Source organism: Podarcis erhardii (genome assembly GCF_964252035.2).
Source record: "Podarcis erhardii genome assembly, chromosome: 7".
Classification (NCBI taxonomy): domain Eukaryota; kingdom Metazoa; phylum Chordata; class Lepidosauria; order Squamata; family Lacertidae; genus Podarcis; species Podarcis erhardii.
In genome coordinates this window covers 23,702,268-23,715,733 of record NC_138511.1, presented here as the reverse complement: position 1 = coordinate 23,715,733, position 13,466 = coordinate 23,702,268, and the positions used below count along the sequence as shown (strand labels likewise).

Sequence of the window (13,466 nt, the reverse complement as noted above, 5' to 3'; positions counted from 1 at the left end):
TCTTTAAAACAAATTAAGAGTCACAGGACAGATGCATCTCTGCAAGGAGGGAATTCAATAACCTTGGAACTGCCACAAAGAATGCTCTCCCCTGGGCCGCCACCCCCTCTAAAGACCACCCATCAGGTAGAGCGTGTTGCAATAATCCAATCTGGAAATCCAAACTTGTTAAAGGCCTTCCATGTTCACTCAAGGCATTCTCTGTGGCAGCCTTTATGTTGTGTAATTCCCTTCCCAAACACGTAAGTCGAGCATCTTCATTATGCTGAAGATTTACCCTGTCCTTTGAAATCTCAGGTGTGTGTTTTTAGGACCCACCTTATTCCCGTGACTGTAATCTCTTTCAATTATCTATCTAGTCATTCATTCATTTATTGAATTCCTATACCACCTTCCATCTGAGGATCACAGGGAAGCTAATAATATAAAAACATAAAAATACATAACATAAACAAACAAAACAATAAGAAACGAAACAATAACACCCCCTGCCCAACACCACTATGTTTTTATATGTGCTGTTAGCTGCCCAGAGTGGATAATAATGGTAGCCGCCCGCCCCGTAAGATTAAGAACATAAGAAAAGCTCCCACCAGCCACCCCCAGAAAGGAGGAACAGCAACACTGTCAGGCTACATTGCGCCATCTTGTGGGCATTTCCCCTTTAAAACAAAAACAACCCTGACAAGTGGGAGCTGCAATGAAATGTAAGGTCATTTGCTAGCAAGTTTGTCCAGCCAGTCATGACCTCCACCAGGATATTTATTCTACCCTCCCACCACTCATCTCTTCTCCTTTGTCAACAATTTGCGGCTATAGAGCATGCTTGACTCCAAGTGTTGCTGTGGGTTTAATTGTGAACATCCAACTGTATATTTTAATGCATTTTACTCTGTATTGTTCACAGCCCAGGGAACATTACTTACTGGACAAGCATTGTTAATAAATACATTCTACCTGTTGGGGGGGGGTTGCCCTTTATTATTATACTTCTGCAAACCTCAAACACCTCATTTTTCAGAGGCCTGCTCAGCTAGTCCTCAGGGGAAGGGCCACATCGAGGTGGTTAAGACAGAACCGGCCCACCCGTGAGGCAGGGTGAAGCAGCTGCCTCAGGCGTTGCAAACACAAGACACAGCACCCCACCTGCCGCACTGCTTCTGTCGTCACTGGAGAAGCAACCCAGGCAAAGGAGGCAGAGCAGTCCGCCACTCCACTTTGCCACCCAAAGGGGTGGCGGGAGGCCCTGACAAAGCTCTCCGGAACATCTCCCTATCGCCAAGTCGTCATGAGATGTTCCAGACATCCTTGCAGTGTTTACCCCCTTCTCCACCCACTGGCAAGGATTTGCAAGGGGTTTTCCTTGAGGGAAAGTACTTGCAGCGCCTCATGCCTGCCCCCCATATCACATGCATGGCCATGAGACATCTTGCCTCAGGAGCAGAAACGTTTTAGGCCGCCCCTGTGGCTAGAGCATCTGTTTTGCATGCAGAAGGTCCCAGGTTCAATCCCTGGCATCTCCAGGCAGGGCTGGGAATGTCCTGTCTGAAACCCTGAAGAGATGCTGCCACTCAGCAAGTACAATCATAAACCAGACGGATCTGTGGTTTAATTCAGTGTAAGGCACCTTCCTACATTATTATTTTTTTTTTAATGCACTCTCCTCTGGATTTTGTAATGCATTTCTCCAGCCAAAAAATGTGGGCTAAAGTGCATATGCCATCATAAAGTCTCCATAAAAATTCAGAAGGGCTTTTTTTTTCCAAATCCAAACTCTCCTCTGCAATGCATTTCTCCAACCAAGTAACGTGCACAGAACTGCATATGGTACTCTAAATTCTCCATTAAAATGCATGTCTGTGAAAACATACAAAACTGCCTTATGCTTTGCAAAATAAAACTGCATAGAAATATGTGCAGAACAGGACAAATTCACACTAAAATAGTGATGAATATTCAGGAGGCCCCCCTTTTTTTTCTTGTGAAAACTCTTCTCTGAATTTTGCAATGCAATTCTCCAGCCAAGTAACGTGCAGGGAAATGCAAATACTAGCATGAAATCTCCATTAAAAACGCATACATGATACAAAAAATGCAACATGCTGCAGGAAAGTGCTTTGCAATATATGAAATGTGTGCGTATGGAGATAAATGTGTGCGTATGGAGAAAAAACTCGCTAAAAAGTTGAGTAGTATAATTTTCGGGAATGCTTTACAAATAGTAATGATGATGGTAGTGGATTTGCAAATCTAATGTAGAAACGTGGAGAACCGAACTGAAGGAATCTGGCAGATCCATCTGTCCCTACTCCCGAGTAAGCGCATTTCCAGTGGAGGCAGCCTAAACCGTTTTCATTCCCTGGGCACGAACGGCGAAAGGGAACAAGAGGCGTGGGCGGAGCTTCTGGAAAGCACCGCCCACTTTCCCCCCCTTTAGATGTATGCGGAGCCTCTTTCTCCTCCTCCTCCTCCTCCTCCCTGGCATTTAGCACGCAAAACATATGCGCATAAATTTGCATCCCTAAAGAGGCCGGGCACGCAGAGAGCGGGTCGATGCGTCCAAAATGGCGGAGCGGGGCGGGCGAGGCGGTGGTAGGAACAGCGGCGGCGTCAGCGGCAGCCTAGACAAGAGCATCACCCTCCCGCCGGACGAGATCTTCCGCAACCTGGAGAACGCCAAGCGCTTCGCCATCGACATCGGTGAGCCGGGGCTGGCGGGGAGGGACGCCGCTGAGGGCGGAGAGGCGGCGGCAGCCAGCGCCGCTCCTCACGGCCACTTCACCATCTTCATTTGAGAGAGAAAAAGGGAGGCGAACGCGCGGAGGAGCTGAGGCGCCGCTGCCGCCGCGCGAGGGACGCCGGGAACGGTAGTCCTGCTTCCCATAGCGGCCCGTGGCGGCTGAGGGAGAAGCGGACGGCAAGTCCCGGCGTGCCCCGGGGCCGAGCGGGCGGCGCGGCGCACGGCGGGAGGTGTAGTCTCCGCTCTCACCGCGGCCGGCGTTGGCTCGCGGCGAGGAAACTACGGAGCCCAGAGTGCCTTGCTCAGGGGCCGGGAGGGGGCGGGGGAGAGGTAGAGAAGAGAACGTATAAACAAGGTTGCCCGCTTTGGCTGTACCTTCCCTGCCATTAGGGGTGGGAAACACCGCCAGGGTTTGGGGCTGGGGGCTGCCTGGGTATCGCCCCCATACTTGGGGTCGGGGAATTGGAAAGCAGTTTGACCTTGTTTTCTCCCCAAGTGAGGGCTGGGAAATGTGCTACCCTTGGAGGAAAGGGAAATAGGATTGGGCAGGTTTTCAGAGGTGGCCCCCAGGGCCTTTCTCCCCGGCCCTCATGGCTCTCCTCAGGCTACACGAGCCCAGCATTGCACACATAGGAGCAGAGAGTTGGAATGGACCACGAGGGTCATTTAGTCCAACCCCCTGTGATGCAGGAATCTTTTGCCCAAGGTGGGGTTTCGAACCCACAACCCTGAGATGAAGAGTCTCGTGTGCTCTACTGACAGAGCTATCCTGAGTTCTGTTTTTTGCTTGGCTGGAAACGTGCCCTTGAAATGCACCTCTCGTTCATCTTGTCGGAGGGCAGGCGGATGGGTGTTTTGTGCGGCTAGTGTAGAAACTGACTTGTTGTGTCAAGTTAAAATTTGCATTTGCTTCTCTTCCACTTTCGCTCCCTGGGCCCGCACATTGCTTGCATGTGGCCCCCAGAAGGTTTCCTGGGAGGGAATGTGGCCCTCGGCCTGGGGGGGGGGAGATCCCGACTGCTAATATGCAGGTGTATTATTACATGGTCATTTTATGTAACATGCTTTAAACACGTTCAAAGCCAGTGCACTGTGGTTGTGGTGTGTTGGAATAGTACCTAGAGGACCAAGGTTCAAATTCTCCCTCACCCATGAAGCTTGCTGGGTGACCTTGAGCCAGGTGCTAAATGTCAGCCTAACCTAGCTCACAGGATTGTTGTGTGGATAAAACAGAGAGATTTTGCTATTTTAAGCTCCTTGGAGGAAAGATGGGATACAAATGAAATAAACAAAAAATAAACAAAAACTGAAAGTACTGCTTATTTGGTATAACATTATATCCTATCTATTTATTTTTAAATTTATATCCCACCCTTTCTCCCCATTAGACTTTGGTGTTTAAAGTGCTTTGTATATATTCATATATACTACAGTGTGGGATTAGGAATTTGTGGCTGAAATTGACAGATGATTCTTCCCTGGTTGAGGCAGGCCAGGAAATGGACAGTGGGCCTAGGTTTGGGAGAGTTAAGTAGTACTGACCTGCCTTTATCACTTGTCTTGCATTTGTCCCTGGTTTTTCATCCCTGAACATTTGCGTGTGTGAGGAGAATAGGACAGATCGGAGATTTTGCTGCATCCCTGTCAATGAGGGACATCCAGCTAAATCACACTTAAAGCTGAGATTAATAGATTTAAACGTTGCTTGAGTCAATGGTTTCAGTGGTTCTGCTTTGAGATGCGCTACTACTGGCTATCACTTGAACCTTTTACCTGTCTAAAAGAGAAAATTTTCATATTATGTGTGGGTGGGGATAAGCCATAAACCTCATTTCAAGAAGAGGTCCTTTGTCACATAATTCTGCTGATTTATAAAGAACTAGACATCTCATGCCATTGCATGTTGTTCCTGGAACTGCTGCTTAGCAAGCATTGGTGCCTGTGCCTTACTTTTGCTCTTTTGTTCAGAGAATTAGTTCTGAGTTCCTCAAAAGTCATTTAAAACCTGAGTCCTGCTGGAACAAGATGGTGTTTTCTGTTCTCATTTTTGTCTTACATTTTGAATCATCTGTAATCCAAGCCCCACAGTAGATAAAATTATACCATGTAATTAAAATCAAAGGATTGGGTTTGCATTAAGAGCTTGAGCTGGTATCCCCTGCCCCCTTGTGGAGTGTAACTTCTCCAAAAAAAGAGATGATGCTAGCTTTGTTTTTCACATTTAACCAAAAATGTGGGTTAAATGCTAGAGCTTGATTTCTTCTCACTAGGTCAGAGTGGAATTAAAGCAAGAAGATTAGCTGTAACCTCAGACACAAGAGCATCCCGCAGTGGGTGTCCGAAACAGTGTTTGGACACCCACTTAGCTCTGCCAATTAGACATAAATCAGGTATCACGTGTTGTTACACTCTAGAAAGTCCCCCCCCCCCCCCAGTTGCAGAACAGTGTCACAGCGGACATCAATATAGGTCTTTGTTTTTAATAGAATCATATTCAGGGCTGCTTGTTGTGCATTTGTCACTTCAAACACAAAGACAAAATAAAAAACCACAAAAGCAAACTTCCTACAAAAAGTATGTATGTTAATTCAGCAGATGTCGTAAAACTGGGTTCAGATGCCCAGGCTGTCTTTCCTGGTGACATACTTGCAGAATTTTCTGTGGAATCTGGTATAAATTGGATGTTGGGAGATCTTCTGCCTTGCACAGCTTTCAGAATCAAGTGGTACAACTTTTTTCACCGACTCCAGGTTGCAGGTGGGAGTTTGTGGGAATGTTCCCCTGATTATTATTAAAAACAAACCTCTGTGTTTGGTGCAAGTCCTTGCATTCTCCCTCTCATGTGACATTTCTACATGTAAGCCTTTTGCCTCCTTGGGGAACATTTAAAATGTACTTAACAACAACAACCTGAGAGCACATGCAGCTTGAACAGACTTATGATGCATCCCTGTTCACCCCAACTCAAATTCTGGAGTGCATGCTGTTTCTTTCATTTTTAAATCTTTTAGGAAGGAACTATGTGCCAGCTTTAAAAGTGTAATGGAGCAGCATATTTCATAAAAATAGGGGAGAACCTAAGAAGGGACCTGCTGGAACCAAAGGCACATGTAATCCATCCAGTGGCAAGCCTGGCGATGCCCCTTATGGGAATCCACAAGCAGGACCTGAGTGCAGGATCACTCTTTCCCTTCTGTGGTTTCTAGCAACTGGCATGCAGAGGTACAATGCCTCTGACAGCAGAAGCTGAACACAGCCATCCTGCTGTGTTGGTCTAATCCTTTTCTAAAACCATCCAAGTTTGTGGCCACCACTGGACCTGTGGGAGCGGATGCCACAGCCTTAACTATGCGCTGTGTGCAATATTAATTTCCTTTGTGTGTCGTGTTTTCCTGTGGAAGGCTGCAACTCCCTTATCTCAATGGGGAAGAGGAAACGCTTCAGTTCAGCATTTTCTGCAGCTTTCTAGAGATTAGTCCTGACAAAAGGAAATAACTACACGTTGGGCAATCCTGAATATTGTGGGTGGGAACTACCAAATAACCCGTGGCGAGGGTGGGCTTGGAACGCTCAGAGCAGATTAAGCACATCCTTTGATTGTAAAATAATTGTCGCTTTCCTGGTTCCTTTGCTGATTAGCTTAAATGTCAAGTTCAGCCTTTTGGGAACCTCTTCTGGTGCACACAGGAGAGAGAGAGAGGAGGGTGCAGCCGTAAAGTATTACTACTTAAAATTATTGCCTCTTGGTGTTTGTATTGGGTTTTTTTTAAAAAAATCTGTTGCTACTTCCAGTGCATGTTTTATATTCATGTTTAGTTTTTCTGTATTGATATTTTATAATGTGAGCTGTTCGTAAATTAATGTCGGTCCAGCTCGGAGGAGACCTGCTGAAATTAATGCGACTGGTCTTTTTGGATTAAATTTTAGTAGGCCTACTCTGAGTAAAGCGTTGTTGGATACACCCCAACATAATTTAGACGGAAAATAACTCTCCAGTTAGTGGTACTTCGGGTTACATATGCTTCAGGTTACATACACTTCAGGTTACAGACTCCGCTAACCCAGAAATAGTGCTTCAGGTTAAGCACTTTGCTTCAGGATGAGAACAGAAATCGTGCTCCGACAGCGCGGCAGCAGCAGGAGGCCCCATTAGCTAGTGGTGCTTCAGGTTAAGAACAGTTTCAGTTTAAGTACGGACCTCCGGAACGAATTAAGTACTTAACCTGAGGTACCACTGTATAACACATGTAATGGGCTTGCAACTTTTCACCATCTAGCTATAGTGTCTGAGTGAATATGGTCCTATAGCAGCAGTACCTCACTCTATGGTCAAGTTCGAAATTAGGTTGAACGTGTTGAACTAACACATGGGAGGCCGGGGTCAGACCCCCCCACTTAATGCTGACCTGCCACTTGTGGGTGCATAGTAAAATTTATCATATGCACAGTGTCGCTTTTGAAGGCAATGATTTGTGGGTGCCTTGCAGTGAATTGCCATGTTATGCTGGTGACATGTCATTTGCAAGAAAACCTCCCCCCCCCCAAGTTTCCAAAAAAAAATTACTGTAAATTTCAAACTTGCCCATGAACTATTAGCTCTGTGCATATTGCTGCAGATGGATTTCCCCACCGCCCTACTTCTAGAGAAAACAATTATCGCAAGTTACGGGAAAATAATTGAGGTTGCCCAACAGTTACATTGCTCACAGCTCAATTAAAAGAAAGCACTTAAACTACTTGTGGCATGCTTCTTGATTGTTGTTGTAGGGAGGATCAAGCTGGTCAACAATCAGTTTACTGTTAATTGGAGTTCAAATGATATTAGCTAAAGCACAAAATATTACGTAAAGAAGCTTACAAATGTTACGTTGGTCACTAAGGCATTACCTCACAACTTAAAGGCTGTATAAAACCAAGCTGGCATAATGTAGATTAAAAACAGGTCATATTGTAAGCAGTTGGTTCGCACCTTATGCAGGGGTTCCGTTCGTGTAAAGCCAGAATTGAGCATAGTCAATGCAACCCTTTAAAAAACTCTCCCAAAGCAACTGAAGACACTCTGATCACCTCTACAGTGGTACCTTGGTTTACGAACTTAACCCATTCTGGGAGTCGATTCTTAAACCGAAACTGTTCTTAAACTGAGGTGCGCTTTCCCTAATGAGGCCTCCTGCCGCCGGTGCCCTTCCACCGTTCGGCTTCCGTTCTTACACCGATGTAAAGTTCACAACCCAGGACACCACTTCCGGTTTTGTGGAGTTCGTAAACTGAATAGTTCGTAAACAGGGCTGCTCTTAAACCAAGGTACCACTGTACAGTCTCTCCCAAGGCTGATACAGTCTCTCTGATGAACCTCCAAATGCTCTCACAGGGTGAGTACAATGGGGGTGGGGGTGGGATAGCCAATATTTTTTTCCCGTTCTCCCACCCCCTTGTGACGTTCCCCCCTTTCACTCCCCCCCTTTTTTTGGCCAAGCATGTAAAACTGATTACACAAGTAAATAAGCTGCAAATCCATTGTATCTTCAAGCAATATAACTCTGTTTTCCTTATCACCTTAATTGTAAGGTGGGTCACCACCTAGGACGCATGCCAGCTGAGGCTAGCTTGGCCTAACTTAACAGGTCTCTGCTATCCCTGCCCTGATCTTGTAGACCAAAGGTAGCCACTGCAGTCCTCTCCTGTTGTTGCTGGACTGCAGCTCCCATCATCCTTAGCTAGCTGAGGCTGATGGGATTTGTAGACAAAAAACTTCCTGAGAGGCCCCATTTTAGCTGCTCCAAATACTTATCTCGCTGCTATAATATTTTTAATTTGTCGGCAGGTGGATCGCTGGCCAAATTGGCTTATTATTCAACAGTACAGCATAAAGTGGCAAGAGTGCGATCTTTTGATCAATCAGGGAAGGTAAGGTTACTATTATTTTTATTACTGTGCAGCCAAAATCCTTACTGTTTTTGTTAATGTTCATTTGAAGATAGTGACAATAAAAACATACTCAAAATACTGTATATGAATGTGTGGATATTGCAATAGTTTTAAATCATGTTATAGTGGCATTTTGCGGCAGATTAAAGGGTAAAGGGACCCCTGATCGTTAGGTCCAGTCGTGGCTGACTCTGGGATTGCAGCACTCATCTCACTTTATTGGCTGAGGGAGCCGGCGTACAGCTTCCGGGTCATGTGGCCAGCATGACTAAACTACTTCTGGTGAACCAGAGCAGCACACAGAAACACCGTTTACCTTCCCGCCTATTTATCTACTTGCACTTTGCTGTGCTTTCGAACTGCTAGGTTGGCAGGAGCAGGGACTGAGCGACAGGAGCTCACCCCATTGCAGGGATTCAAACCGCCGACCTTCTGATCAGCAAGTCCTAGGCTCTGTGAACCGCTAAATTTAGACTTTCTCAGTGGGAGAGATAGGAAGCGGAGCTTACTCCCTTCAGTTCTGCCGTGACAGGCCAGCTCCATCAAATCTCCTCTCCCCTTGACTGTCACTTGGGGGCAGCCATTGCATCAGGCTTCCTCAGAGGGAGAGATAGGAGGTAGGGCTCATTTCATCAGCTTTGCTGGAGACCCCGCTGCATCAAGCACCTCCTGCCCCTGAACTGTGCCAGTGTTCCTTATAGGAACAACTATTTAGAAATTGGTGTCTGAGTTTTTGCTTTTCCTCTTCCCTCCGTATCCCTGTTTCCTTGTGTGTCACATTTTTTTTAATTGCAAACCTGCGGGTAGGGACTGTCTTGTTTTACTTGATTATATGCAAGCAGCTCTGGGAGCCTTTTTGGCTGAAGTGTGGGGTACAAATGCTCCAAACAAGTAATAATAAAAAATAAAAAAGGACAGCAACCTCTGAATTTGCTTTTCTTTTTAGAGTTGGGGCTGTTGTTTACTTCTTCTTTTTGTTGCCGTTCCCCAAAGGACATAGAACATGAATCGCCCTATGAAATCACGGTGCAGGAGGAGATAACGGCTCGGCTGCATTTCATTAAGTTTGAGAACGCCTATATTGAAACCTGTCTGGACTTCATCAAAGACCATCTTGTCAACACGGAAACGAAAGTGATCAAAGCCACAGGAGGTGGTGCGTACAAATTCAAAGACCTTATTGAGAAGAAGCTGGGACTAAAGTAAGTGGAAATGCAGAGGCATCCTTTGTGTTGGAAATTATTATTATTGGCTTTGATGGGCTGCTGTATGCTTTGATCACTTGGCACTGGCGCAGGCCTTGCCATGAAGAAGAAGTAAACCACTTGCTTTGGGAGGCAGATTCTCTTGACTTGTTTTTACCCTGTTCTTCAGCCCCCAAACAAGCTTCTGTAGCAACATACAGATATATACATATACACATATACAGTGGTACCTTGGGTTAAGAACCTAATTTGTTCTGGAGGTCTGTTCTTAACCTGAAACTGTTCTTAACCCGAGGTACTATTTCTGGGTTAGCGGAGTCTGTAACCTGAAGCGTCTGTAACCTGAAGTACCACTGTATCTGATTATACAATTGTACCTTGGAAGTCGAACGGAATCTGTTCCGGAAGTCTGTTTGACTTCCAAAACGTTTGGAAACCAAGGTGCGGCTTCTGATTGGCTGCAATAAGCCCTGTAGAAGCTGCATCGGATGTTCAGGTTCCAAAGAACGTTCGCAAACCGGAACACTCACTTCCGGGTTTGCAGTGTTCAGGATCCAAGGTACGACTGTATTTCTAAATAAATCTGTTACAGTAAGCCTGCAACTCACATGCATTTAACTTGTGCACATCCAGCCTTACATGCTTGGCAAATAAATAAAAAGGGTGTCAGGAGGATAAAGGAACTCTGGCAATCCCACCTGCCATAGAACCCCAATTTGTTTTGACTATACGCGATTTTTGCTTTAGGTGCAATCCCCGGAATGTAACCCCTGCGAAAGTTGTGGGCTAACTGTAGTTTACTTGCACATAAACTTGGGAACTGGCTGGCTCTGGGCTGCAGAATCGGACACTGCGTAGACTTCTCAATTTTTTTATTCTAACTTGATGGGCTGGGTGGAGGGAAGGCTGGTAGGTTTCACAGGGCATGTGGAAGTGGTCTGTGAGCAAACAGAGACCAGCATAGCTGTGGAAGTAGTGATGCCTCACCTAGACTTGAACGCAGCCGCTTCCTTGTTCACCTGTGGTGAGAGGAAGCAACAGAGCAACCTGCAATACAATTGTGTTGCAGAGTTGAATGTGTGTGAGGTCCCTTGAAAAGAATGAGATCTCATTGAAAGTGGGGTGACCCACTCCCTGCTCTCAGAATGGCCAAACAAAATTAATGCTATCAGTGGAGCCCAAGGTAAGGGTCAGTTCTTTTTCACCAGTCAAAGAGAATTCTCTCTAAGTGATCAGACAGGGAGACTTCACAGCAGGAACTTTTTTTAGGATTATGGGTACTTCTGGAGTTTTGAGCAAGTTGCTGGCACCACCCGCTTCTGGTCACTTCCTTCCCCAAATTAATTCCCCACCAACACACATACAGAGACAGAAATAGACAACACTTGCACACTTCAGTTTTCAAAGTCATTGGGGTAAAACTGACAATTAAACTGAACAGCAGAATTAATCTGAGTCTTGTAAAGCACATAGAGCTGAAAGTAAAGGACCTTTACTTTTTTATTCATGTTTTAGGTTAGATAAAGAAGATGTCATGACCTGCCTAATTAAAGGGTGCAACTTTGTGCTAAAGAACATCCCCCACGAGGCATTTACATACATGAAGGATGCAGACCCAGAGTTCCGGTTTCAGATGAACCACCCACATATTTTCCCTTATTTGCTAGTCAATATCGGCTCAGGAGTTTCCATAGTGAAGGTATGTAAAATCAGCTTAACAATTCAATTGATAATTTGTATGCAGATATTGAAAGTGTAGTTCAGATTGAGGAAGGAAAGGCTGGTGGCTGGTGGCTGTCCATTCAAATGACACTTGTCACCTTTGCCTGTGGCCCTGCCCACCACTGACTTGCTGCCCCCAGAAGGTTGTGCAAAAGGGAATGTGGTCCTCTGTCTGAAAAAGGTTCCTCACTCCTGATCTAAAAGATACATCTAAAATATGGTTCCTTTTGTCTCCTTTTTGCCTTGCAATTGAAGATCTTCCTGCTGCTGCTCCACCTGGTTAAACCATTCATGGTTTGCATAGGTCACCTGTCTAGGCTGTTCATCCCGTACTGATCCCCACCTTTCTCTCTCTTCCTGGTCATTTGAAAGCTGGGTTTCCCCAAGGAAAAAACATGTCCAGACAGGCATACACCGAGATATGTGTTCATGTTGATATTACAGCTGTAATCTCTGTGTGCTGTTGTTGTTGCTCCTGATAGGTGGAAACGGAAGATAAATTTGAGTGGATTGGAGGGAGCTCGATCGGAGGGGGCACTTTCTGGGGTCTCGGAGCATTGCTTACACAAACAAAGGTAATACCAGAGGCTACAATTTTGTCATGACTTGGGTGTGTTGCTAATAAGGGAAGATCTCTTGGCCACCTTGGTTGCCCCTCTTGTCCTGCGTGAGAAGCACAAATTGGTGTTGGTGCTTCCTAGACCAGGGCCTCGTTCTTACTGCAGGTAGTCAATCTGTGTCTGCAGTGAACAGCTTCAGGTGGGGAGTCCACGGGACCTAAGAATTATCCATCATGTCAAGAGGTGCTCAAGTGACGTTTGCAGGGTGTTGTTTGTTTGGTTGGTTTTTTTTAGAAATTTGATGAGTTGCTGCAGCTCGCTTCGAAGGGACGGCACACAAACGTCGATATGCTTGTGAAGGATGTTTATGGTGGGGCCTACCAGACGCTGGGGCTAAGTGGAAACCTGATTGCCAGTAGTTTTGGGAAATCTGCCACAGCAGACAAAGGTACCACTTGAAAATTCACTTCGTCGTGCTGATGCGGTGATCAAACCTGTGAAAGAACCCATGGGTTTGTCTGCTGAGTTGCTGCCTTGCTCTGTCAGTCTTTTAAAACAAAGTGTATGTAAAGCTCTAGCCAACTAGGTTTTACTCAGAGTAGGCCCATGGACAGAGCTAACCATGTAACTTGATTCTGATGAGGCTACAGGTCTAGTGTTGAATTGACCAAACCAAGCCCCAGAGTTGCTGCTGGCTTCATCCCTGATTCATTCCAGAAAACCACCTGAGTTCCCTCCAGAGTGAATTCTGACCCGTTCTTACTCATCTACAACTGGGATAGCCAATGAGGTGACCCTCTATCAGCTTTTCTCAACCTGTGAGTCCCCAGTTGTTGTTGAACTACAACTCCCATCACCCCTAGTTAGCAAGGCCAGAGCTCAGGGATGATGGGAGTTGTAGTCCAACAACATCTGGGGACCCACAGGTTGAGAACCACTAGATCCTGTTAACCCACAACCCCCATCAGCCTCTGCCAGCATGCCCAAAAGATGGGGATGAAGGGAGTTGTAGTCCAACAACATCTAGAGACCACCGCATTGGCTACTCCTGGACTCTTTTAGAGTCCTCTTGGGTATGTTTGCCTATTCCTGGATTAAAGGGACAGTCTTTTCTTTTCTTCTGGGTGCCATATGCTAGAGGTAGGGGCAGGGCCAGAGCCAAATTTTTAGGGGGCACACTTTTTTCTCTCTGTCTCTTTCTTTCTCCTCACCCAGTAGGTTGTCTTCTCTTCCCGGAAACCTGAACTGATTGCTTGCAAACGACTTTTACAATTGTGCTGTGGGCCATGAGTTGTATACCCATACTCTTAT

General features: G+C 45.9%; 1 protein-coding gene across 2 annotated transcripts in view; it reads left to right on the top strand.

Moving 5' to 3' along the window:
* Positions 1-2,549: 2,549 nt before the first annotated feature.
* Positions 2,550-13,466, top strand: part of PANK4 (pantothenate kinase 4 (inactive)) — a 28,732-nt gene continuing 17,815 nt past the window's right edge. Inside the window, exons 1-6 of one of the 2 annotated variants that reach the window (XM_081870923.1) lie at positions 2,550-2,700; positions 8,565-8,647; positions 9,662-9,870; positions 11,389-11,572; positions 12,078-12,170; positions 12,450-12,603. In XM_081870923.1, the coding sequence (XP_081727049.1) occupies positions 2,565-2,700; positions 8,565-8,647; positions 9,662-9,870; positions 11,389-11,572; positions 12,078-12,170; positions 12,450-12,603 (859 nt within the window). In that variant the 5' untranslated portion in view covers positions 2,550-2,564. Of the gene's footprint in view, positions 2,701-5,301; positions 5,498-8,564; positions 8,648-9,661; positions 9,871-11,388; positions 11,573-12,077; positions 12,171-12,449; positions 12,604-13,466 lie in introns of those variants that run through there. The other variant, XM_081870922.1, reaches the window with a different exon arrangement.